Source organism: Ceratotherium simum, chromosome X (genome assembly GCF_057802395.1).
Source record: "Ceratotherium simum simum isolate JZ-2026a chromosome X, ASM5780239v1, whole genome shotgun sequence".
Lineage (NCBI taxonomy): Eukaryota > Metazoa > Chordata > Mammalia > Perissodactyla > Rhinocerotidae > Ceratotherium > Ceratotherium simum.
The window spans coordinates 76111973-76138279 of NC_141940.1; the positions used below are offsets into that span (position 1 = coordinate 76111973).

Genomic DNA, 26307 nt, shown 5'->3' on the forward strand with positions numbered 1-26307 from the left:
TGGAATAGTGAAAATAAAAAGGAAAGAGAAATTGGAGGGAGAGGTTAAGGATTTGTCTTACAAAGGCTCTGGGATGATAAGACCTAAGGTTTCCTCTGATTTTCAGAATGGGGATTGTTAATCATTTAATCCTTCCAATGACTCTTTGACTGGGGCAAAAAGGGAGGCACAGAAAAGGAGGCAGAAAAATAATATTTATTATACGTATTGTGCCAGGCATGGTGCTAAGTGCTTTAAATACACTATCTCATTTAATCTTTGAAACTACCTTGTCATTCCCATTTTACACATGAGGCCACTGAGATTTAGAAAGATTGCTAGTTGAAAGTCACCCAGCTATCAAGTAGTAGGCCTAAGAGTAAACTCAGGTCTGTGAAATGCCAAAACCTATGCTCCTACCACTATACCCTATACCTTCCACTGCCTTAGGATCACGTGGTTGCTCTTAAAGCACTAAACGACCATCATGATTTCAGTGGGCGAGACAGTTGTTCATTGCTAACCGAGGAAAATGGGTTAACTTATCCATTCACTGAATATTGCAGAGGATTTAAGCTTTCCTACTTCCTAAAAAACGTTATGCAAACGTGTATGTGCTATTTGATTTTCCTTGTGAACTATGACTCAATGCCCCCAAAGCCTGTGATTTCAATTCCTGCTCAGAATTATTCCACCTGGGGAGTAGGCAGAAGAGGCTACCCAGAGGTTATCAATGGCAAAAACCACTGCAATCCACAAAGCATGGCATTTCAGCAGTGATATTATCATGCTTTTCCTCCCTTAAAACAATTAACTTTTGATGGTTTTCAAAGATGTGTTCTTCCACTTGTCAGATTCGTCTTTTCAACTCTGCATTGCAGGATTTCTCCAAGTCAACACTATTGACATTTCAGGCTGGGTAATTCTTTGTTTTAGGGGGGGGCATCCTGTGCATTATAGGGTTTCACAGCATCTATGGCTTCTCCCTACTTTATTCTAATAGCATTCCCCAGGTGTGACAACCCAAAATGTCTCCAGACACTGACAGATATCCCCTGGGAGGCAAAATTGCCCCTGGTTGAGAACCACTGCTATATGTTAAAGAGGTGCAGACTAATGGGTTTATAATCTTGGCTCTAATATCAAGTAGCTATGTGATCCTTCTATGTCCCAGTTTTCTAGTTTGTCAAATGAATATAACGTTGCTACTCAGTTGAATGTATGCTTACTGAGCATCCTTTTTGCCAGACAATATGCAATACATTAGGGATACAAAAAAATGAATCAACCTTGGTTTTTGCCCTCAAGAAGTTCACAGTCTGAGGAGGAAGACAGACAAGTATATCAAGAATTATAATGAAATATGCTGAGCACTGCTTTTGGGGCATATATCTAAGGGCTTCACTGAAGAAGTGATGTTTGAATTGGAACTTAAATTATGAATGAGAGTTTGATAGGTAAAGAAAAGGGAAAAGAAAATTCCAAGTGTATACCACTGCATGAGTAAAGGCATAGAGGTGTGTGAGAACATAATTTATTTGTAGGGTCTTTGTTTGCCAAGAACAGCCTTGGTTTATACGCATTGTCCTGATGTAATTATTAATAGTACATCATTCACTCTTAAATATGTCTTCAATTTGAACTGTAAATTATATGACCACCTATTTATTTGGTAACTGAAAGCAATTAAATGAGACAGGAGCATAGAGGTGAGGATGGCAAAACACAAAGTTGGAAAGGTACAGATGATCACATTATGAAGGAGTTTGTGGGCCAATGTAAGGAGTTTGGAGATAGTGGGAAATCCATGGATGGTTTATAATAAGAAGAATGACATGAGTAGAGATATATGTTTTAAAAATATTCCTCTAGCAAAAGAGTAGAAAATAAACTAAAAAGGAGTGATCAGAGATGGAGGAAACCACAGAGAAGGCCACTGAAGTAATTGATTGGAGAAATAGTGAATTTTTGTTTTGTTTGAACTATCTCATAAAACATTAAAAAAAAAAAGACATCAGCAATAGACTCCTCAACTAATTAAGTTCTAAAAGGGATAGAGAGAAGAAGACAGCTGAAGGAGAGACATGGAGGTAATAGAATGGGCAGAACCCAACCACCAATCAAGCTGGGCAGGTTACAAGGAAGGAGGAGCAGAACATTACAGATGTTTCCAGCTTATAACATAGGATGTTTAGTGGTAGCATTCATAGGCAATATGGCAATGAGAGTGGTTTGGAGCAAGCCAGAGCAGATGTGGAAAGCAATTGATGAGGGTTAGGATCTCCATATATTCAGTGGGCAGGTGGCACTGCAGGACTGGAGCTCAGGGGAAGAGTAGGGCTTGTTCTAGAGTATGACCATGAAGAGCAAGCTGTACATAGCTTCGATCTTAGGGGTGGCCTGACCATGCAGCCAAAAATTTTATTCTGTCAGCTCACTTTTGCCTATCTTTGTAGGGGCTTTGGGAATATCCTGGGTGAAATACTACTGCCAGTATGAGAAAGAGACCAAAACACTCACCATGACGCCTATGGAGCAGAAGCCAGGTGCTAAGCAGGTCAGTTCTTTTGTGAGCCACATTTTTTGAAATCCATCTGTGACTGTGTCTCAGAAAAGAGTATATGTTGACTTACTATCAAAGTATCAAGTCTATCACTGTCATGTGAAACCATGACTTCATATATTCTCCTTGGCCTAAGTTTGCATTGGGCCAGATACTACTCAGTTGAGTGAAAAATCTATTTGTGTCAGGCCTTCTGAAAGTGCCTGTACTCTTTCAGGCAATTTATTAAATTATTACAAGTGCATGTCACATTGTACAAAGAAAATTTGCAAAAATATGGATGAATTGGAGGAGGACAGTATTACTTGCTTTTCAGAAGGCTCTACTATAGGGTTCCTTTAAATAACAAGTGTTTAAAATATAAATCATTTTCCCAAATTCCTTTTTTTAAAGCAGTATGTCTGTTGCCTAAAGTTGGGATAACCTATACCCCACATTCTATGTAATGTTCAAATGTCATTAAGCAGTTAATGCCTCCTCTTCTGCCCTCCAAACCTTGCCCTACTTCCCAAAATGGCAAGATGAGTTTAACACACTGAGAAGACAGTTTACTCACCTGGAAGAACCTGATCTTATATATATAATATGACATGACATGACATGATATATGATATATGACCATGCAGCCAAAAAATTTATTCTGTCATCTTACTTTTGCCTATCTTTTTAGGGGCTTTGGGAATACATACACATACACACACACACACCCTCTTTCTCTCTCTCTCCCTTGACAGTTTCTTAAGATAAAAACAGATAGACAGACTATTCATACTCTAAAAATAGTTCAATGAGTCGCTTAAACTGTCTCTAAGACAGGGTCTTAGGGCATAATTTTTTAAAGATTTCCGTTCTTTACAAATTGTTTACAAGCTAAAACAAGGTTCACTTGTTAGCACTGAAAGTTGTGGTGCATGGCGACCCAATTTAGCTAGGCAGGAATTTGGAGAAAAATTGGGCCAATTTCTCTCCATTGCTGGTGCTTTCCATGGAAGATCTCTCTTGTGTGGCTTGTTCATGGGAAATAAAAGAAGACTGAGATTTGGTGGCAGGCTGTTGACAAACTGCTTTTTCTCTGTCTTTAACCACAAGCTGTACTTCTCTGCTTTGAGTGTGGATTGGAGATGGCCTGCATCTCTAACGAAGCAAACCAGACGGGGTTTCCAGAACCCTCATCTGTGCTTCTATGTGGGCCAGTCGCTCATTCATGACTCCAAAACTCTCCTTAGTTTCCAGTCTGCCAATTGCCAAAGCACATTTTAATGTGGTTCCAATAAATTCATTTTGTGCTGCGGCACAGAATTCGTTCCAGTTCTGTCAGAACTTAGCTAATGTATCTGACTGGCAAGTGCTTATGAGCAACACTGTCTTGTAGTCTCTTCCTTTTCTTTTTCTACACATATTGCTTTCCAAATCCTAGACTTTAAAGTTCCTTTCTTAGATAGTAAGCTCATTTAGGCCCCTTTTCTCTTGCTCAGAGGTGCCTAATGCAAAGCTCAGGACAGAGGCAGCAGATACCACTTTCATATTCTCCTAGCAGATGAGAGCCAAGTGCTCACTTTAGTTTTTCTTTCCCTCTTCCCTTTTCATTGAGTGGCTGCTTGCAAAACTGCAATAGTGTCATCCTAAGCAGTTTTATATGGGATTCCTTATGGAATATAAAGAGGAACTTGGTTCTTCATTTAGAAGGAATTTCCCTAAATTGGAGTTGGAAATAATTTCTTCTTGTCAGTTCTCTGACTCAGTTCCTATTTCTAGTTTGTGTTTTAGAAAGGCAAATAATACAAATAAATGAGACTATAATAATAATACCACCATAAAAAGCCACTATTTATTGAATGTCTGCTGTGGTCCAGGCTCTGAGCTAGATACTTTCTGTCATGTGCCTCATTTACTCTCCCAGCAGCACTGTGAAGTATCATTAATGCAATTTGAAGATGGAGGAATTAGCCCTCTTTCTGTTGGTGGTACTTACCAGTGTTTCCTACTAGTTCAGCCTGTTAACTTCCATTTGTATTGTGCTACTCACTTTATAGATCACCTTTCTAAATACCATTTTATAAGATTCTCATCCCTTCCCTGTGAGGCAGCTGTGGTAAGAGGAAAGAGTGCTACATTTTATGTCTCAAGAATTGGTTTTAAATCCTAGCTCTGTGGCCTAGTAGCTTCTTGATCTTGGCTAAGAATTGTCCAATTATTTGATGTTGCCCAGTATCATTTTCCTCATCAGAAAAATGGCATAAATGATAATGTAGTCCGTAAATATTTATTGAGCACTAACTCTTTACTAGGTACTAAATATGTAAAGATAAATGAGACACTGCCCATGTCCTTGAGGAGTTCTTAGTCAAATGAGGAAATCAAACATGAAAACAGGAAGCTTTAATATAATGCAGAAAAAAACATAGTGGGCAATGTATGGGATTGGGGAAGGATTTTGGAGGAAATGAAAGCTGAACTGCAGTTTGTAGAACAAGTAAGAGTTTAGCCAGGCAAAGAATATAGATAAAGTCATTTTGGGTGGAGGAAACAGTATATGCAAGGTTATGGATTCATGAAAGAGCATGATATATGTGTGAAATAAGACTACTTTTGCACTGATGGGGCATAAAACATATGGGGGTGGCTGGAGGTGAACCTGGAGTGCTGGGCAGAGCCTAGGCCCCTGAGCCGTGATGCCACCAAATCTAATGGAGTTGAGAATTTAAAGAGATAGGGTGAGTACATGATACTGTTAATCACTCTCATGTTGAAAGACTAACAATGCTTGATATCCTAAGTGTTGGGGTAGGGAAGGCAGATTGAAGGATGAATTTAGCGTTGAGTTTTTATAGTGTAGGAGCAGCAAAAGGATAGGCCTGCAAGGGGATTGAGTGTGCCAATGAGAGAAGTACTGAATGATTGTCTGTATGGGCCAGTTTGGATGGCATAGTGCTTATGCACAGACCTGGCACTTGGGCACTGTTTCTAAATTGAGGCAGCAACGTGGGTAGTATTATTCCCATTTAATAGATTGTGAAGTTAAGATGCAGAGAGGAAAAATGATTTGCCACGGGTCACATAGCTAGTAAATGGCATAACTGAGAGAAGACCCCAGGTTTTAAGCTTCCTAGTTTATTGCTATTTCCACTATACTGACTTGGGTGACTTTGGGTAAGCCATTTTACCTTTCTGAGCTTCACTTCTTTCTAACAGTTGTTATGGAGAAAGTTGGTTTTAAAATACCTAGTGTAATATGTGGCACATAGTAGGTGATCAATAAATGTTACTTCTCTTTCCTATACCACATTATCTCTGTTGAGATAATAGAGAGAAACTGAACAATGTGGGACTGGGGAATTTTAATCTGTAGACACAGATTCAATGGCCTTGTTAAGTGCCCACAAGACTAAGGTGGGCCACACTATGCTGCACATAGGAAATAACAAATGCCACCTTGAGTAATACACAAATTTGCTTATTTTCCCTACTTCTGCCCTATCTTTGGAGAGATTGCTTTTGCAATTCCTGTCGTCCTTGAGTCTGGAGTTGGGTAACAGACATGTTTGTCTCCGCTCCTCCATCTGCCACTTTAATGGAAGGAGGGTTGCAGAAAGCCACTTACCGATTGCAACCTCCCTACCTAAAGGTCTCATGCAAATTTTATTCTGTACGTATAGTGCCATTTGGGCAGCACATTTCTCCTACACTTTCCTTACATGATGTGTAACGAGCTTCCTATTTAATCTTGGAAAAGAGTGCTGGCCTACCCTGAGCATTTTCTCCTCTTCTCAGCCATTGCTTCTTGGATCAGGGAGAAACCATCTGCCATCTTGCTACAACTACCATTTGAAGGGACAAGGTTCTCAGTGAGGCTACACATTGCTCCTGCTTCCCTGACAGATGCCTTCCAGGTGGCACTGAGGACACTGCAGGAGGCAGAAGAATCTTCTGTGCATTTTGTTTTCAAATTGGCTATTAATACTTCTTTTATATCAGGGTCCCTTGGACTTAACCCTGAAGTACTGCGTGAGAAGGAAGACAGAGTCTATCGACAAGAGGTTCTGTTTTGATATAGAAACTAATGAAAGGTAAGCTGTGCTGGTGTGAATTGGCAATGTCCCCATGTGCCAGGTGCTGGGCCTGGGTAGGTCTTTTATTTTCCTCTGTCATCTCTTGTTGATGAAAATGATCAAATACATTCATGACGGTGTTGTCTTTGCTCTTCTGGCCGCCCTTCACAGGGATCCCTGTTAGACCTGGCCCAGAGCTCTCTATGCAAGCTTCAGTCAGCTTTGCTTCACCTCCTCTAGGCAGAAAAAGTCACTCCTAGGATTTAATTTGCTATCAGATATGCAAAAGGTCAGCATTTGGTGATGCTGCATAAAAGACGGGATAACAAACTCATTCTTTTTTTTTTAATCTCCAAGTAAATTGGAACACATTTTTAAGGGAAGATAGATGAGATGAAGGGTGGTAGTGGTATTGGGGAGTCTATTTTCCCCCACTTGGTGCAAACATGATACAGACTTTCCTACTTTGCAGACGTTTATGTACAGTGGAAATTGGTTATCAGCTTTCTGACTTTAGCTAAGGCTTACGAACTTTGGACTTGGTTGTTTGTGAATTCGTATGATTACTTTGTTAAAAATGGATGGTCCCAATCAAAGATGGCTGTGATGGTAAACATTGTTATCTATAACCATGAGGCTGTCACTCATTTTTCTGACAGCTTCAGGCCAAGTAGGAAGGGGAAAATTACTGTTGGCTCTGCCTTCCCTTTCATGAACCTTTAGTGTCTCTGGCAGCATGGTGCTTAAAATACATTAAAATTTTTATCTCTAGTTCTGATTCCCTTTTCAGCTTAAGTTTGCAAGCTAATGAAAAATAGTATTTTCATAGTCTCAAATCAGTTGCAGTTTGGCCCTGAAGTTAAGGGCTGGGACCAATTCATCTTTATATATCTTGTACCTAGTGCTATGCATGGCTCCTGGTAGATGATAGTAAATTTGGTGTTCATTTTTAAATGTAGTTTTTCCTACCTCGAATGCTGAGGAATTTTGACACTAGAACCCAAGAATCAAAGTTTTGATGTGTCTATGACTTTAGTTACCACATATTGGGCACTTTAAAAAACATTCCCTCATTTAATCCCCTCCCCCATTTTACAGGTGAGGGGACTGAGACTTGAATATATTTAACTGACTTGCCCAATCAAAGTGACGTAGCAGCAAGGCTGAGCTCAAACCCTGGTCTTTAGGTCCCCTAAGCCCTTGTTCTTTGTAATTTTGTTTCATGTCTACTATAAGCAGAATAAATATGCTGTGAAATAGAGGGTCAAATATAATAATGAACAGGTGCTGAGGCAGAGTTTTCTGAGGGATGTGACATCTGCTTTCCTGGCTAGTCAATCTGATATAAGGAACAGAGTCAGGCTTCCCAGCAGGCATCAGGCACCTGTACTTATGTTCCCTGCAGCATAGAACAAAGGACTTTTTGAGTCCCTTTTTCTATTTCAGGAGTAGAAGATAACTTCTTTATTAGTATTCCGACCAGTATTTGAAGCCACAGGCTCATAGCCCATCAGAGCTTGAAGGACAATAACAATAACAATAACAACAACAACTGCTAACAATTATTGAGTACCTCCTATGTGCCAGGCACCATTCTCAGCCCTTTAAGTGTATAATTTCCTTTAGTCTTCACCACAGCCACATGAGGTGAGGGTATTATTATCCCAATTTCACAAAGGAAGACAAGAAGACAGAGAGGAGTTAAGCAACTTAGGTTACACAGCCAATAAACAATAGAGCCAGGATCCAAATCCAGGCATTCTAGTCTCCAAGCCCACACTCTTACCCTACACTCTACTTCAGATATGCTATATATGCCTTTTTGCTCCAGATGGGTGACTGAGACCTCAGGGAGGGCAAAGTATTTGTCTAAGGTCATAATGGAAGAGCCTGGACTAGAAGGCAGTACTCCTTCTACTTTGTCATCTTGTTCTTAACAATGTTGTTCTTTGAATTTGACTTTCTGTAGCACACAAGAATCGCCAAATGCTTTCTGAGTGGTCACTTATTTATTCTTTCAGCTTCTCTGTAAGGTCAAGAGAGAACATAAACCAGCTTTTCGATTTCCCATATAGGGAACCTGAGTTCCAGAATGGGTTTAATATCATATCTGGTCTGCAGTGTCTGCTTTTATGTCTGTTGCCCACATGCTTGCTCTCCTTCCTTCTGGCTTCAGGATTCAGCTGAGTAGCTGTCTTTACAAAGATTTCTAAACTTTCTAGCCCCATAAGACATATCCAAAAGGTTGGGTGTTTCTTAGAGAATGGTAAACTTGAAAGAATCCAGTGCCCAAAGCCAAGTCCTGGTTTCCAATTGATTCTGGCTTAAAGATCATTTGAGGGCTTTCCTTTTTAAGGAGTACTTTGATGAAGTAAGAGATGGAAAAGCAGGTAGAACAGGAATCCTGTGATATCAGAAGTGGAAAGGACTTCCCAGTTCATCTGTTCCAACACCCTTATGGATAAAGAAACAGGCCAGAGAGGCCCAGTGACTTTTCCAGAGTCTCTGAATTCTCTTGTCATTGCTCTTATCATTTTGTGACTCTGAGAGAGGTCTCATCTTAACATAGAAGGAGTGAGAGGAATAAGCTTCGGATAATGACGCAGCTAGGCAGAGAATGCAAGGGGACTTTATGCCTGCAATAATATGGTCAGTCCCAAATGTCCAATTTGGTTGTGAACGTCTAAAAAGACTATATAGATTATGCCAACTTGGGGTATCTCTGGATATAGGTAGCCTGCAAGTAAATAGAATAAAATTGGGTTTGAGGCCATCTGCCATGCAGAAGAGGCCTTATAGTGTAGTGGTTAAGAAAGAACATGGCTGCTGGACCAGAATTCCTAAATTCAAATCCTGGCTTTATACTTAGCCACTATGTGAACTTAGGTAACCTCTTTGTGCCTCAATTTTCCCTTCTGTAAAAGAGGGATTACTATAGTACCTGCTTTATAGGCTTCCTGGGTAGATTAAATGAATTAATACCTATAAAGTACTTAGAACAGAACCTGGCACCTAGTGAGCATTCAGTAACTATTAGTTTTTATTATTAGTTGTAAGATTTCTTATGTTAGCCAAAAGGCCTCCTCCCTATGGGTGAGCCAAGGTACACGTTGTTGAATTCTTTCCAACTGGAAATGCTTCTTGGACATCCTAGGTGATGGAAGTAGCAAAGCCATTTTCCTGATAGATGAATGTGCCCGTGATGAACATGCTTACCCCTAGAGCCCAGACTAAATGTCTAGCTTCCAAGAGAGAGAGGCAGGGAGAGCCTCAGTTTTGCTCAAGCACAATAGGGCCAATTTAAGTGTGTATTGTGGTGAGGTGTCTTGGCATCTGCCTTCCTGTTTCCTTGCCCGACTCTGGCATGAGGCCACCAAGATACCACCTGCCCCAGGGTTCCCAAAGTTACTGTTCTATAAATGTACCATTGTTTTTCTGGCTAAAAAAGATTTTGAAAAATTGGAATTCTGTATGCCTGTGCCTGCTGAGTGTGACCCCTCCCAGGGCTAAGAGGGACCCTAGATTACAAGAGTCCATTCTCTCGGGTGAGTTTTCTGCTTTCAACTTGTCATTTTTCCTTAGGCCCGGAACCATCACTCTGCAGGCCCTTTCAGAAGCTAACAGAAGGCTATGGATGGAGGCCATGGATGGGAAAGAACCTGTAAGTTTACCTCAGACACTGGGGGAACCTTAGCAAAATAGTCCAGTGTATGAGTGCCCTCTAGTGGTACCAGTGGGTCTAGGACAATTAAATGATAATAGACCCTTCAGACTCAATTTAGAGCTAGAAGGAATTGTTGATTTGATATCTCTTTTTTAACAAGTAAGGCAACTTGAGTTCTAGAGAGGGTGTGGGATTTCTCAAGGATCACCCTCAGAGAAGGCATCAAAGCTGAGCCTAGAATCCAGGTCTCTCAGCTTCTTGCTCCAGTGTTAGATTGTGCAGCTGTGCCCACAAGATCTTCTTAAGAAAGAAAATAAAGCCTTTTTTTCAGTTTATAAAATTGATGTGTTCATATAGAAGGATGGAAAATAATTGCCGTGGCTGTGAACAAACATTTATTAAGATTTTATTCAAAATGGTCTTGCTGCCCCACTCTTACATCCCCAAGTCAACTTTTTCTCTTTAAGGGTACAGCTGGTGGAGATGGCAGTGCCATCCTGTACCACACCATCTAGAACACTGTTACACAGGAGGACAAGCAATAGCTTAAAAGGGTTACTGATCGTCATAGAAAGACCAATGTGAACAGTCAGAAATTGAAAAGCATTTTCTCTCTTCAGTATCTTCCAAGTAGGTTTCTTCTAGTGGCATGTGAAATAATATCAGCTTCCTAGTGTGGGAATCCCAAAAGCCTAGATTTGGATTTTGGTTCTGCTATTCAATGGTTGTGTGACCTTGAAAAAGTTATTTTATTTCTCTGAGACTCAGATTTCTTCTCTTCAGTAATATGGTTTTAATAATCTCTGTTCTACCTACCTCACAGGATTGCTTTAAAAAATCAAATTAAAGCCAGTCTGTCAACCATCATGTGCTATATTGGTTTTAGGTGCTTCTAACTGGTCTGAAGGATGGGTGCAAAGCTACAAGATTCAACAGTATTTGGATACAGTCTAATCTCCTTGCTTTATTCAAGGCAAAAACTTGATAAGAGGGGAAATATATTCCAGGGTTTTCTTTCTGTGTGTCCTCAGTGCCCTGGAGACTAAAGAGGAGTGTACAGATCCCTCATTACATTTATAGCAACCAAGATGGTAGCAGGAGAGAAGTGGTGTTGTGAAGACTGCCATCCAGAAAGTAGGCCAGGACCTGTCTCCCCTCCCTCTCCTCCCAGAAACCTGGAGCTTAAACATTTCATGCCTGTGATGTTTCTCTGGGAGGATGCTAGGAGGCTCAGCAAGGCATTTTACTCTTGATTCCCTCTCCTGAACTTGCTCTCCCTTTAGGTTTTAAAGATTGAAGGATGCAGGTGGCTTTTTGTGCAGAATGATGTTAGAACATGGGCCCACTGAATGTGGATCCTTACCAAATTGATTATGGCAGACCCTTATTATTTATTTATTTTTTTTGGTGAGGGAGATTGGCCCTGAGCTAATATATGTTGCCAATCTTCCTCTTTTTGCTGAGGAAGATTGGCTCAGAGCTAACATCTGTGCCCATCTTTCTCTATTTTTGTATGTGGGATGCCACCACAGCAGGGCTTGATGAGTGGTGCATCAGTCTGCGCCTGGGATTCGAACCTGTGAACCCCGGGCTGCCAAAACAGAGCACGTAAACTTAACCACTATGCCACCAGGCCAGCCCCTATGTCAGACTTTTCACAAATATCTTGTTTATAAAGGTGGCAGCAAGGGCTGGCTAGCATAGAAACCTCTGTCCTGTAAATTTCCATGGGGATACACACATATGCAGAAAATTTTCTTTTAAAAGGAGAGATTGTTAAAGGAGACTCTAACAGATGGCATATAAAGGGCTTATTTTCTGCAGCCTCACATTGCTGATGTTGTTGCTGCTCTACCAAACACTCCAATCTACTAATCTTACACATTTTATTCATGCCTTTGGTTGAAGTGTCAAAGAAGATCAGGACTTGAAGGAACATCTACTCCAACCCTGGTCATTTTAGAGATATGAATTTTGAAGTCAAGAACAACAAGAACAAAAAGGACATGCCCAAGATTTCATAATGAGGTAGAAGCAGAGCCAGGACTAGATTTCAAAAGTCAAGGATCTCCTTTTTGGTCTCTCAAATAGCTATCACAATGCATACTTCAAGATGACTCAGAGAAATCTTGGTCAGTGCCATGATGGACACTGTTTCAGATGGACACTTGCCTTTCCACAGAGAAACACCCATTAACTAATCTTTGGGGTAGAAGGTTGGTATTGGGAACATTTAAATTTTACCATCAATGCCCCTTACCATGGTATCCTTGAAAAACCACTTCCTTTCTCTCATGTTCTCTTGCTCCATCAGAAAAATTCTCCAAGCTTTACATAAGTTAATGTCTAAGATGGCAGGCTACAATTTCAGCTGCAATGAGCTGTATGAAATCCAGGGTAATCTTCAGGGATTGTTAATCCAACTATTTTCTAGGGACCTGGGCAAACATGATTCTGTTTATCTCACTTTTCCTTCTTGTGAAATCCTTAGAGTCGCTAATGGTTTTGATGGCCTATTGAGGGAAAGAAATTTAGTATTATTTGCCATACTTACCTATAGTGATTCAAAATAACCACCGCTCTTTCTGTTTGTCTTCTTTTGTAGATCTACCACAGCCCCATAACAAAACAGGAAGAAAGTGAGTAAAATTTCTGATCTACTGACATTATAAACTGCCAGCTGTCCTAATCACAGTAAATGCTATCATCAATGATATGTAATGTTGATGCAAGTGTTTTTATGGATGCCTCTGTGTGGAATGAAATTCAAATCTATTTTTTTAATGTGTCTGTTGATTAACTACAGAAGTCACTTTATCTTAGGTAGTAGTAGTAATATAGATAAACACATCATATCCTTTTGTTCTAGACACATGATAGAAATTGGGTGCATTTCCAACCTAACATTTCACATTTGATGTTGCTCATGCCTAAAGCAGACATAATGCAAAGGGCTAACTAAAAGCATTTTGTGTTATAAGAGTAAAACCTCTAAACTCCACCTGAATAAAAGGATCTTTCCATTTAAGGGTGATTGGAGATGAGCAACCAAACCCCTAGTTCTTTCACTACAGTCTCTTAGCATGATCACTGAATGTTTGATAGATGAGGCTTGTTACAGCAGGATCTAACTCTGCTTTCCTTTGCTTGAAACAGTGGAGCTGAATGAAGTGGGGTTCAAGTTTGTTAGGAAGTGCATCAATGTCATTGAGACCAAAGGTAAGGTATGAACACCATAGCCTTAGAAGTGTTTGAATCTAGTCAGTCTGAATTTATCCTGGGCAATTTCTCTAGAGTAGCAATGATGTCATCTAGTGGTCAGGACCCATTTTAGGAATGAAGTCTGTTTATAAACCTTGAGCATTAGACACAATTTGTAAAATTTCAGCAAATTCCAAAGCAGTGGTATCCAAGCCAATCATATTTAGATAATTTGTGGTTTACTGCTTTTAAAGAAAAAGAGCTTCAAATGGCTTATAAAGTATTCTGAAATACTACCTGGCACTCCTCAAATAGTGTTATGATGGTTACATTCTAAATAAATAAGAGCTCAGTTTCTGCCACAGTACATATTGGTTTAAAAATTGATGAAGGCAAAGCTAAACTCAGACAAATATGGAAGCGGCATATATCCAGGCTAACGATAGTCTCTAGTTTCTCTCTGAGAATATTTAGAATGTGGGCAGATGTAGTGTATGAGCCAAGCCTCTTTTTTTCTTTGAAATGTTACTTCAGTCTTTTTCCATGTACAGAATGGCCTTTTGTTACATATCGACCATACTCCAGACTTCTCGTCTTTTCTATCACTGCTCAGGGGCAACTTGAAGGTTGATATTTCTTCACTTTCAATTAAACCCTGGCTCCTTTCCAAGATGGCAATACCATTCTAAGCCATCTGCTGTTACCCACCTAAGCATATTTTTCTATTTACTATAGAGTGTATTCTTTTCTGTTCAGATTAATGAGGGCTTGGTACAATCCAAATGAAAGTATGGAGAGAATAATTTGGAGAGATGCTTCAGGACTGTTCCCCTTTTGCAAGGGAGAGCTGGAGAACTTGGAGAGAGTAGGGAGACCCTTTCCTGTTGGAACTGACTCTAGCGTGTAGGTACCTACTTTCTCTACCCTGAGGGAGATGAAGGCTCTAGCTATATAAACAAAACTGACCTGATTTTTTTTTCCCTAGGGATCAAGACAGAGGGATTGTACCGTACTGTGGGCAGCAATATTCAGGTTCAGAAGCTGCTGAATGCCTTTTTTGGTAAGAGTTTTAATTTTATAATTCTTATTGGGGGTTGGTTGTGTATTAGGAAGAAATGTGACTGTAAGAGAAAGGAGGCATTGCTAAAGAAAGTTGTAGGCTATTTTTTAAAAACTATTTTCAAAGGTAAAATGTATACCTATTTGCCTACCCTGTGTCAGAAAGTCTTGCCTTGAAGAAATGACTAGCATCTCTCCTTCCTCACATCTTATTCTTTCCTCAAACCCTTTGCAATCTGGCTTCTACCTCAACCTCTCCATTGGAACTACTCTGGCCAGGCTTGGAAGGTATCTTTTTGTGAAATCCAGTGTTCAGTCTCTATCTTGCTTCATCTCCTTTTGACCACTCCCTCCTTTTTGAAACTTTCTCCCTATATGACTTCTATGACTCAACAGTCTCCCGATTTTTCTAACATCTTGTATTATTCCTTTCAAGTGACTCTTGTCAGGTCCTGTTTCTTCTTTCCATCTTGTAAATCTTATCTGGGTATTTCCCAGCATTCTGTCTTTACCCCCCTTTGCTTCTTTCTCTACGTGTTTTCCTAATGATTGATTTTTATCCTAGTAATGGGTCACATTTTTCTTGTTTTTATATGACTAGTAATTTTTATTGGATGCTGGGCATCATGACTTACTGAGTGTATCGATTTTGTTGACTTTTTTAAACAGTGTTAAATTTTGTTTTGTAGGCAGTTATTTGTGGATCAGCTTAATGCATTTGATACTTCTTTTTAAGCTTGTTAGGACAGATATAAAGTGTCTTTTACTGGCTAGTTTAGCCCTACCACTAAGTTCTGACTTCTTTTGTCTCTTCATTCTTACCGATTGGAACTTAAACATCTCCCAGCTTTATGTGAATTCTAGGAATTGTTCAGCTTAAAGCTCCGTGATGTTTCTTTGCCTAGTCTCATGGATTTTCATCCTAGGCACTCATGGCTTAGTATTCAATGACAGACTCAAGGGGACCCGTAGGTAAGAGATTTTTTAGTTCTTTCTCTACATGATTCCCTCATCTCTGGTACTCTGCCTTGCAAATTCTAGCTGCCTCAGCCTCTCTGAACTTTGATCTTTATCTCTTCAACTGCTACCATCCAGAAAGTGCTTTCAGGTAGCTAGCTGTGGTCATGGTAGGGCTTATCTTGTTTGTTTCCCCTTTTTCAGTCATAGTCCTGTGCTGTTCATTGTTCAATGACTACAAACAATTCTTTAATATATTTTGTCCAGGGTTCTAATTGTTACAACAGGAGGGCAAGTCTAGTACCAGTTACTCCAACAAGGCCAGGAATGGAAGTCCCTCTGTGTGTTTTCTACTAGTACCTCTGTGCTGACAGCACCCAAAAATCTCTAGTCCAGACATCATCTCATGAATTCTAAACTGATGTATCCAGTTGCCCACTGGACCTGTGCTTCTCAAACATATTTAGGTCATGGTACACATTGGAATGATCATATCTGAATAGGACATTCTGATAAATGGAAAAAACAGACTCTGGTTGAGGCAATAAGCTCCAAACGCTGAGGAAATCAATACTGGAATCATTTCACAAGCTCTCTGTGTATAGATGTTCCACAGGTACCTACATTTGACATGTCTAAAACTAAACTCATTGTTTTTTTCTTCCTGCAAACCTGCTCTTCCTTTTGTGAATGGTGGTGAACTATCTGGTAAGCTCAGTTTTCATAAAGTGTCAGAGAACAAATTGAGTGTAGACAGCTGAAGTTTGGATAAAGCACATATTTTTGGTCTTTTCTTCGATGATGCATGCTTACCTTCTGTAACCCTGCAGGCCTGACAACCGAACCCTATTAGTATTTGAGGGTGCTGCAGCATCCAATGATAGCAGGTGTGGAGTTTTTGCATTACAAATTACATCATTAGTACTTCAATATCTGTTTTCACTTATCACTTTACATTCTTGCCTTTTAAAAATTTAAGTTTTCTTATTCCTGTACAATTTACATCCCATCTTATAAGCTAAAGGACACTTTTTCATATATAAAATGGCTGACAGTATAGCCCAGGATATTTAGTCTCTGAAAAATTATTGAACTCAGATCAACTATTTAGAATTCTGTTTCCAGTATCACTACATTCTTCTGCCTGATGTATAATAAGCTTAAAAAAAATGCCATGCTAGGCATTCTACTGATTCTCTTACAGACTTCAATAGGACTGAAATGGTTCCCTCAAATCACACATGGCGGTACAATTTGATTCAGATATCACGGAAAGTGGCAGAGTTGGCATATTGCATCTATTCAACATCAACTTCCAAATATCAGTACTCATAGGAATATCTGAAAAATAGACCAGGAATTTCTGGATATAAATATTTATAAGTATAATATAAAACAGTGTTAATTTGCTTATTTATACATAAAACTCGTAACCCCTGATCCCTTACCCAAATCTAAGAAATTCTAGATTTGGTGATGATCTTCATTCATTTAACAAACATTTGAGTATATATTAAGGGTCAGGCATTATACTCAGGGCTGTGGATTAAACAGTGAACACACCACTTGCATTTCCGACCTTTGTGGGGTTTATATTCTATGGAGAAGACTGTCTTTCAGCTAGCTCACAATGTATAATTATGTGGGGAGACCTCACTTCTAAACTTCTTTCATGTTATGCCTTCTCGGGATTCTCACTGGGATTCTCAAAGTTGTCTTGCTTCTTTTCCCCTTACCCTGATCTATTCCTACCTCTAGGGGCTGGCTGCCTTGGCTTCATGTAGGCTCACCATGATTTTTCCAGGAGGAAGAGCATTCGTTTCCTTTTGCTGGCACATCATCTTTTCCTCTCTTCTTTCCTTATGTCTCTGGCTCTACGACAGTCAAAAGGACACTTCCAGCTTTTTTTTTTTTAACCCAAACAACCTGCAGACTACTTTCTCTATGACATCTACAACACATGACTGTGGGCTTTCTTCTATTGTTTACTAGAGACTTCGTTCTTCCGCTACCTGAAAATCTGTCTTTTTGGCTAATAAAATATAAAGTCAAAGGGACACATCCAGAATCAATAATCATTTTTCAATCAGTCTGTTGGTTGGTTAGTCACATTGCTCCCCATCCCCGGATTGTTGCATGATGCACTATGTTAATAGATCCTATAAACTCTGAGGAATAGAGTGTTCACTTGTGCTGAATCCATCATAAACTACCTTGGTCACAGAGGTAGGATCTGTGGGATCCTACCGATCCTACTGTAGGATCACCTCAGAGACAGCTTGGTACCACATTTAAGAGTTCTGCTTCTCTACCCTTTACCAAGTCATAGTCATCTAATTAATGATAATGCCTTCCATTATCATTATAATCTTCATAATCATGCTCATGATAATGCCAGTACATCTAGCACATGTGGGTGCTCAGTAGCTATTCCTTCAATGGAACTCTGAGATCATGTTGTGCTCCAGAGACTGAGTATTTTACAATGACTGGAGCAGAGGGGTGAGATGGGGCATGGAGAACAAGGACACTGGGTGTACAGACAGGGGTCCTGGATGAAGTTGAGCCTAGAAACCATACACGGAAAAGCATTGTTCCTACAATACTGTTACCATGCCAGAGGCCTAATGAGCTAAACAGAGGAGAAATTGGCATGGTGAGTAAAGTAACAAATCACTGCTAAGATGTTACTTACTGAGGTATTTAAATTTCTTCTTTCACTTTTACACTATTAGAAGAAAATGCATTTAATTTTCAGAAACCAAGTGGAACATCTAATGTAATGATATACAAACAGTTAAATAGAGTAGAACTGTGCACATATGGGTGATATTAGACATTTTTTATTTCCATACTCAGTACAAAGTATTCGATACCTGAAGACTTAATTTTAGTATTAAACTCACATGTATCTAGACAAATAAATAATAAATATGTATTAAACAGAGGCAACTTCAAATTATATGAGATCTTTGACTGAAGGAGAAATAAGTCCCCTAGCGAATAAAATAAAACCATATCACACTCCACTTCAGGAGCTGCAGAACTTGAACTCCATGCATTAATCTTTAAAGTGACTCTATATGTTAATAATCTTTATTATGCTATAGTATAGTGGGGAGCTTTAACTTTCAATAAATATCAAAATACTTTTATTCCTAAGGCAAGATCTATGTGTGTGCGCATATATTTTTTAAAATTTTCATTTGGTTCAATGCATTAATCACAACTATACTTACTAACCTTAGATACTTTGATTATTCTCAGACCATGCTTGCTTTGAACTAGTATTACTGGAGGCCAAAATAATTTGTCAATAGATATTTAATGTTGTTTAATATTTAATGTTTTTGTTTGATATTATTTAATGTTTTTAAAATTATTTCTTATTTGCCTTTAGTTTTGAAGCTGACTTCAAAAGCTTTTAGAAATAAAGTTTGTGGTCTGAGCTCTTGTTCTTTTTCCGTTGTTTTCTCAAGATCTGAATAACTGATACCAAATTCATCTTTAGGTCCCAACTGACATATTGTCCTTTCCTAGCATTCTTGTCAATATGTGAAAGGTGGGATAGGGATTTTTGTTTCAGGGGTATTTTAACTTACAAAAAATAAATTGCTGGTCTATGAATCTGGCAACCTCCTTACCCCACTTGCTCTCTGCTCCTGGGTTTCTGATCTGGGGACAGTCTACCAGCTATCTCACCATGAATAAGAAACTAGGGAATTGTTTGCATTAGTGTCTTCTTGCTGCTGTAACAAATTGCCACAGACACAGTGGGTTAAAACAATACAAATTTATTCAGGAGGTCAAAGGTCTAAAATCAGTCTTATGGGGCTAAAATCAAGGTATTGGTAGGGTTGCATTTCTTCTGGAGGCTCTAGAGTAGAATTTGTTTCCTTGCCTTTTGCAGCTTCTAGAGGCTGCCCACTTTCCTTGCCTCCTACGTACCAGGCACTGTATCAGGTGTTTGGTATATAGCAGTGAACAAGGCAGACAAAAATCCCTCTCCTCATGGAGATTAGACTCTAGCAGCAGGTATAGTTCATGGATATAGTCATATATTTTCTTCCCAGAGTAAACTTTTAAGTATCTCAGATTCAGGGTCCTGTTGAGCTCCCCTGGCAACACCAGGACATAAAACAGTATAGGCAACTGGAAAAGGGAAATCATAGTATTCCCTTTGGAAAAAACAGCCTGCTTCTTGAACCAAGATCTTTTGTACTATTTTTCTGAAGCATATAAGAAAAATATATTAACTTTGGGATAATGAGAAAGTGTTCTTTTTCCTGATGTGAAGTATATACCTTGTCTGAATCCCATTGGTTCTCATTTTCTTCCAGGTCTTATTGCTTGTCTTCTGCCTCCTCCTGTCTTGACTAATGAACCCCTTCCCCCTTTTCTTTAGACCAGTCTTAACAGCTTGCTCCATCTCATTCATTGATTCATCCAGTGTTTATTGAATGCCTACTATATGATAGACACTAGTGTTTATGGCTACTGCTTACCTCCCTTTACCTTTATTTGTTTTTTTCTCTCGTTCTTCACATATCCCTTGCCTTCCATTCTGATACACTGTGACTATTAATTCACTTCCATAAAATCTCTCCCATTAGCTCACATTGGAAACCCTTCCAGATGCAAGTAGCTAGTCAAGGTAATCAGAAATGAAAGACTAGTCTTCCCTGGATCAAACCTAGCTGTCATATGGTAAAATTGCATTTACAGAATTCTCAGGTAGGTAGTACATGCTCTAGCATTTCTCTGTTTCTTCACCAGATGCCTGGATCTCTAGGAATCTAGTACCCAGCACAGTGGCTGACACAAGAAATATTTCTGGAATGAATGAGTGTTTTAATAAATTAACTAATGATATCCCAAAATCACAAAACTTATGACACAGTGCTGACCACAGAAAAATCTAGCTATAGTTACATATTTGTATATTTCCCATGTATCCCTAATAATGGTATAAGTAATTAATTGCCAGTTACCTTTAGCAAAGTTCCACATACTTTTTCAGATAAAAACAAAGTAAAAATTAGAAACCATCAAAATTTGTAGAATAAGAATCCTGAGTGAATCCCACTATAGTGTGAGTACACATTCTAAATTGACTTCATGGGTTGATCAGTCTGTACTTGCATTCACAATTTTACATTCTATGGTAGGTATATCTACTGTTAAAAGATAAACTGAGACATATTAAAAATTTTAAGAGTTTATTTAAGCAAAACTCAATTCAAATCGGGCAGCATTCAATCTAGCTGAAAGGAGCTCCAAGGAGCTGTACAAAATGAAAGACTTTAATAGGCAGAAGGGAGCAGGAACAAGGAAGTTATACTAGGCAAAAAAGCAGGTTTATTATTGTAAGGTCACTTTCTTTTAGGGGATGGCTGGGGTCTGTCAGGCAGATTACCTAATGGTACTGATCTGGTGATTCCTGATTGACTGGTTAAAGGTTCCATTTCTGGGAGAACCAAAACTGTAATTAAGTTAAATCTTGGTTTGGTGATGTGGGGCTTAGCGTATAAGCAACTCCATTTTGGGTCTGTTGTCTAGTTTTTTAACAATACAAAATACTGTAGAATACTGAGATGAGAACAAATAAATCATGACTGAAAGCATGAAACTCACAAATAATGGACAAATTTAACAATGAAGATTTCTATACCTTAAAATAAGAGCCAGCCCTGGTGGTCTAGTGGTTAAGATTTGGCACTCTCACCACCACAGCCCGGGTTCATTTCCTAGTCAGGGAACCATACCACCCATCTGTTGGTCGTCATATTGTGGTGGCTGGATGTTACTGTGATGCTTAAAGCTATGCCAGGGGTATTTAAAACAGCAGCAGGGTCACCCATGGTGGACAGGTTTCAGCGGAGCTTCCAGATTGAGACAGACTAGGAAGAAGGACCTGGCCACCCACTTCTGAAAAAATTGGCCATGAAAACGCTGTGAATAGCAGCAGAGCATTGTTTGCAATGGCGTCGGAAGGTGAGAGGATGGTGCAAAAAAGACCGGTCATGGTTCTGCTCTGCTGTACACGGGGTCACTAGGAGTTAGAATAGACTCTATGGCACTAACAACAATGAATTAAAGTAAAGCGATAAATGTTTTACTCTTCTGTACTAACTCCATATCTTTAACACTTTTTTTTTGTTGCACCTGTCACTGATTGTGTATTGAAATTATTTTTTAATGCATATCTCTCCTAGGAGAATTTTTTTTTTCTCAAAAACAGGAACCATTCCATACATGGCTGTACTTCATACTATTGCACAAAGTTCCTCCTATATAAAGTTTCACAAAATATAGCTGCTGTGAATCTCTACAGATAGCATTAGTATGACCAAGTTATCTGAACTGACATGTCATTAATATTTGGAAATAACATTAAATAACAAGTCCATAGTATTTTCACATGAGAAGCCAGAATTCTTAAAAATGCCTAAATCCCAGTTCTTCGTTTAAACTACGTAGACGAGAATGGGCAAAAGGAAATTGCAGCTCCTTTCCTCTGTTGGAGGGCATCCTTTATTTATTCTACCTATTGCCTTCATCTTTCCCTCATTGTTGTTCCTTTGCTGGCCAGATGATCACATCCAGCTTTCCTATAGGCACTTCTTACCTGGTTAGTTAGTTTAGTTTTGATCCTTCTTCCCACCTCATTCATCTTCTTGATTCATTCTTTTTTTAGAGCATGTCATGTTGTGGTCTCCCTGTAGTGGAAAAACTGTCATCTCAGAAAAAGGAAAAACAATGCAGAGTTTAAAGTCAGGCTGTTTGGTCGTGCCTCCATTTCTTTCCACTTTGTGAATTCTTGTTCATCAATCAGATTTCTGTGTAGGTATTGTATCCTCTGAAGCCAAACCTCATCTTACTCAAACAATTAATCACTTCCTCTTCTCTACCAGTTGTGTACTTTGCACTATTTTTATTGTGCATTTCCTGCTGTGATGTAATTACTTCTGGGATTGTCTGACCTGCTTCACCATATGTATCTTCAGGTGAAGGACGGTTTCTTAATCTTGGTTGAAAAGCATGTATATACACATATCCAGAGTTTCTAGAATCTTAATTTAATGGAATATGACTGGACCTTCAATATCCTCCATTTCCCTCTGCAATTCCTGGGAATGTCTAAAATTTGGGACAGACACTGTTACCACCAAATTACCTGAATAATATTTAGAAATGGTATATATGCAGAAGGGGTGGAAAAGCTTCTTGGACAGGGCCTCTCCTTTCAACATCAACTTCAGTCCTTCCAAGGACCCCTCAGGCTAGTCTATTATCTGTTGCATAGTCCCAGCTGTGTGCTTGTATCTGCGGGTACTTTTTGGATATCAAAAAGTGCTCACACCTCCTAGATTTCCAAAAAGGACAAAGAGGATCCTGCTGTTTCTCTTCTCTTCTCCTTATGAGTCCCTCCCTCTCCACTTCTCCCTCCCCTTCCTTACCTCTCCACTCCCCCCTTTTCCTCCTCCTCCTCTTCTTCTTTTCCTTCCTCCTCCCTTCTCTCTTTCTCTTTCTCTCTTTTATCCTTTTCCTCTCTTTCTCTTTCTCTCTTTTATCCTTTTCCTATGTGAGTCCTTCTGTCCTCAGAAGCCTCTGTTCCCCAAGCAGTCAGTTGCCCCAGGACCCTTCATGTCCCTGGGAGTTCTCAGGTTAGTGCCCTAGGTGTATATCGGTTATTGCACACATGGAGACTCCCCTAGTCTGTTCTTCACTCTGGTGCCCAAGGTGCAGCCACTACACTCTATCTATGTGCACTCACCAGTGTTCTGGGAGATGTCCCATCCTTGAGCCCAAATGTTCAGTTAGTTAATTGCCTCCTGCAGAGACTAATTACCTGCTTTCATGGCTCTAGCCATCCAGCCTCTGGCCAGGGTTGTAGACAAGGTATCTGTGCACCCCATGGACTTAAACTCAGAATGACATGAAAGTGGAAAGTGACCCTAAGATAAGGATGGAGTAGAGTTACCAAATTTAGCAAGTAAAAATACAGAATGTCCAGTGAAATTTTAATTTCAGATAAACAGATTTGGGACATACATATACTAAAAAACACCCTAACTATTGTTTATATGACGTTCAAATTGTACTGAGCATCTTGTATTTTACCTGGCAACCTTAATCTGGGGCCCGATTCTATCAGTCATGTTAAGGATTTTATTCCTTAGCATAAGAACAGTGAGAAACCATAGGACGGTTTTAAACAAGGAGTTTTCTGATTGCATTTTGTTGGTTGAGGATTCCAAGAAGCCATCGAAATAGCCTACTGATGAAGCAAATCCAAGTTTGTTGCTTGCTGCAGTAAGGAAGGCCACTACCAAGACAACGTTGTCTTAGTATCCTCTCAGAAGAGGAAAATCAAAGTGAGCGGAGTGCAATTTATAAGGTTTTTGAGATCCAGTTTAAGGCAGGTCTTTCATTGTTGGAGCCTATGTGATTGAGATTGGGCAAAGTTCATGATATAACTTCTTTTTTTTATTTTATTGAGGTCGTATTGGCTTATAACATTGTGTAAATTTCAGGTGTACATTATTATATTTCAGTTTCTGTATAGTCTACATTGTATTCACCACCAATAGTCTAGTTTTTATCTGTCACCATACCTATGTGCCCCTTTACACCTTTTGACCTCCCCCCACCCACTTTCCCTATGGTAACCACCAATCTGTTCTCCTTATCTATGTGATTTTTTGTTTATCTTCCACACATGAGTGAAATCATATGGTATTCATCTTTCTCTGTCTGACTTATTTCACTTAGCATAATACCATCAAGGTGCATCCATGTTGTCGTGAATGGCACAATTTTATCTTTTTTATGGCTGAGTAGTATACCATTGTATATATATACCACATCTTCTTTATCCATTCATCCGTTGATGGGCACTTATGGTGCTTCCCACATTTTGGCTATTGTAAATAATGCTGCAATGAACATAGAGATGCATAAATCCCTTTGAATTGTTTAGTTCATGTTCTTTGGATAAATACCCAGTAGTGGGGTAGATGGATCATATGGTATTTCTATTTTTGAGGAATCTCCATACTGTTTTCCATTGTGGCTGCAGCATTTTGCATTCCCACCAGCAGTGTATGAGGGTTCCCTTTTCTTCACATCCTCTCCAACACTTGTTATTTCTTGTCTTTTTAACAATAGCCATTCTGACAGGTGTGAGGTGATATCTCGTTGTTTGGATTTGTATTTTACTAATAATCAGTAATGCACATCTTTTCCTGTGCCTGTTGGCCATCTGTATATCTTTTTTGGAAAAATGTCTGTTCATATCTTCTGCCTATTTTTTGATTGAATTGTTCATTTTTTTGTTGTTGTTGAGTTATAGGAGTTCTTTATATATTTTGGAAATTAACCACTTGTCGGATATATGATTTGCAAATATTTTCTCCCAGTTGGTGGGTTGTCATTTCATTTTCTTGATGGTTTCCTTTGCTGTACAGAAGCTTTTTAGTCTCATGTAGTCCCGTTTTTTTATTGTTTCTTTTGTTTCCCTTGCCTGAGCAGATATGGTATTCAAGAAGATGTTGCTAAAACCCATGTCAAAGAGCGTACTGCCTATGCTTTCTTCTAGGAGTTTTATGGTTGCAGGTTGTACATTCAAGTTTTTGAGCCATTTTGAGTTAATTTTTGTGTATAGTGTAAGATAATGGTCTACTTTCATTGTTTTGCACGTGGCCATCCGATTTTCCTAACACCATTTATTGAAGAGACTTCCCTTTCTCCATTGTATCTTCCTGGCTACTTTGTTGAAGATTGGCTGTCCAAAGATGTATAGTTTTATTTCTGGGCTCTCAGTTCTGTTGCATTGATCTGCGTGTCTGTTTTTGTACCAGTACCATGCTGTTTTGATTACTATAGCTTTGTAGTATATTTTGAAGTCAGGGAGTGTGATAACCTCCAGCAATCTTCTTTCCTCTGGATTCCTTTGGCTATTCGTGGTCTTTTGTTGTTCCATATAAATTTTAGGATTCTTTGTTCTATTTCCATGAAGAATGTCATTGGGATTCTGATTAGGATTGCATTAAATCTTTAGATTGCTTTAGGTAATATGGACATTTTAATTTTGTCAATTCTTCCAATCCATGAGCATGGGATATCTTTCCATTTCTTTCTGTCATCAACGATTTTTTTTCAATAATGTCTTATAGTTTTCAGCATATAGGTCTTTCACCTCCTTGGTTAAATTTATTCCTAGGTATTTTATTCTTTTTGTTGTGATTGTAAATGGGATTATATTCTTGCCTTCTCGTTCTGCTAGTTCATTATTATTGTATAGAAATCCAACTTATTTTCATGTGTCAATTTTGTACCCTGCAACTCTACTGTATTTGTTGATTATTTCTAATAGTTTTTGGGGGATTCTTTAGGGTTTTCTATATATAGACCATGTCACCCACAAATAATGAGAGTTTTACTTCTTCCTTTCCAATTTGGATCTCGTTTATTTCTTTTTCTTCTCTAATTGTTCTGGCTAAAACTTTCAGTACTCTGTTGTATAAGAGTGGTGAGAGTGGACATCCTTGTCTTGTTCCTGTTCTCAGAGAAATGGCTTTCAGTTTTTCCGTATTGAGTATGATGTTGGCTGTGGGTTTGTCATATATGGCCTTTATTATGTTGAGGTATTTTCCTTCTATACCCCTTTTTATTGAGAGTTATTTTTATCATAATTGGATGTTGGATCTTGTGAAATGCTTTCTCTGCATCTATTGAGATGATCATGTTATTTTTACTCTTCATTTTGTTAATGTGGAGTATCACGTTGATTGACATGTGAATTTTGAATCATCCTTGCATCCCTGGAGTAA

General features: G+C 39.0%; 1 protein-coding gene across 4 annotated transcripts in view; it reads left to right on the forward strand.

Moving 5' to 3' along the window:
* Positions 1 to 26307, forward strand: part of OPHN1 (oligophrenin 1) — a 581757-nt gene that overhangs the window by 266560 nt on the left and 288890 nt on the right. For all 4 annotated transcript variants that reach the window (XM_087427121.1, XM_004439895.3, XM_087427120.1 and 1 more), the window contains 6 exons: positions 2436 to 2536; positions 6518 to 6609; positions 10174 to 10252; positions 12861 to 12894; positions 13412 to 13474; positions 14442 to 14516. In XM_087427121.1, coding sequence (XP_087283247.1) covers positions 2436 to 2536; positions 6518 to 6609; positions 10174 to 10252; positions 12861 to 12894; positions 13412 to 13474; positions 14442 to 14516 — 444 coding nt within the window. The remainder of the gene's footprint in view (positions 1 to 2435; positions 2537 to 6517; positions 6610 to 10173; positions 10253 to 12860; positions 12895 to 13411; positions 13475 to 14441; positions 14517 to 26307) is intronic.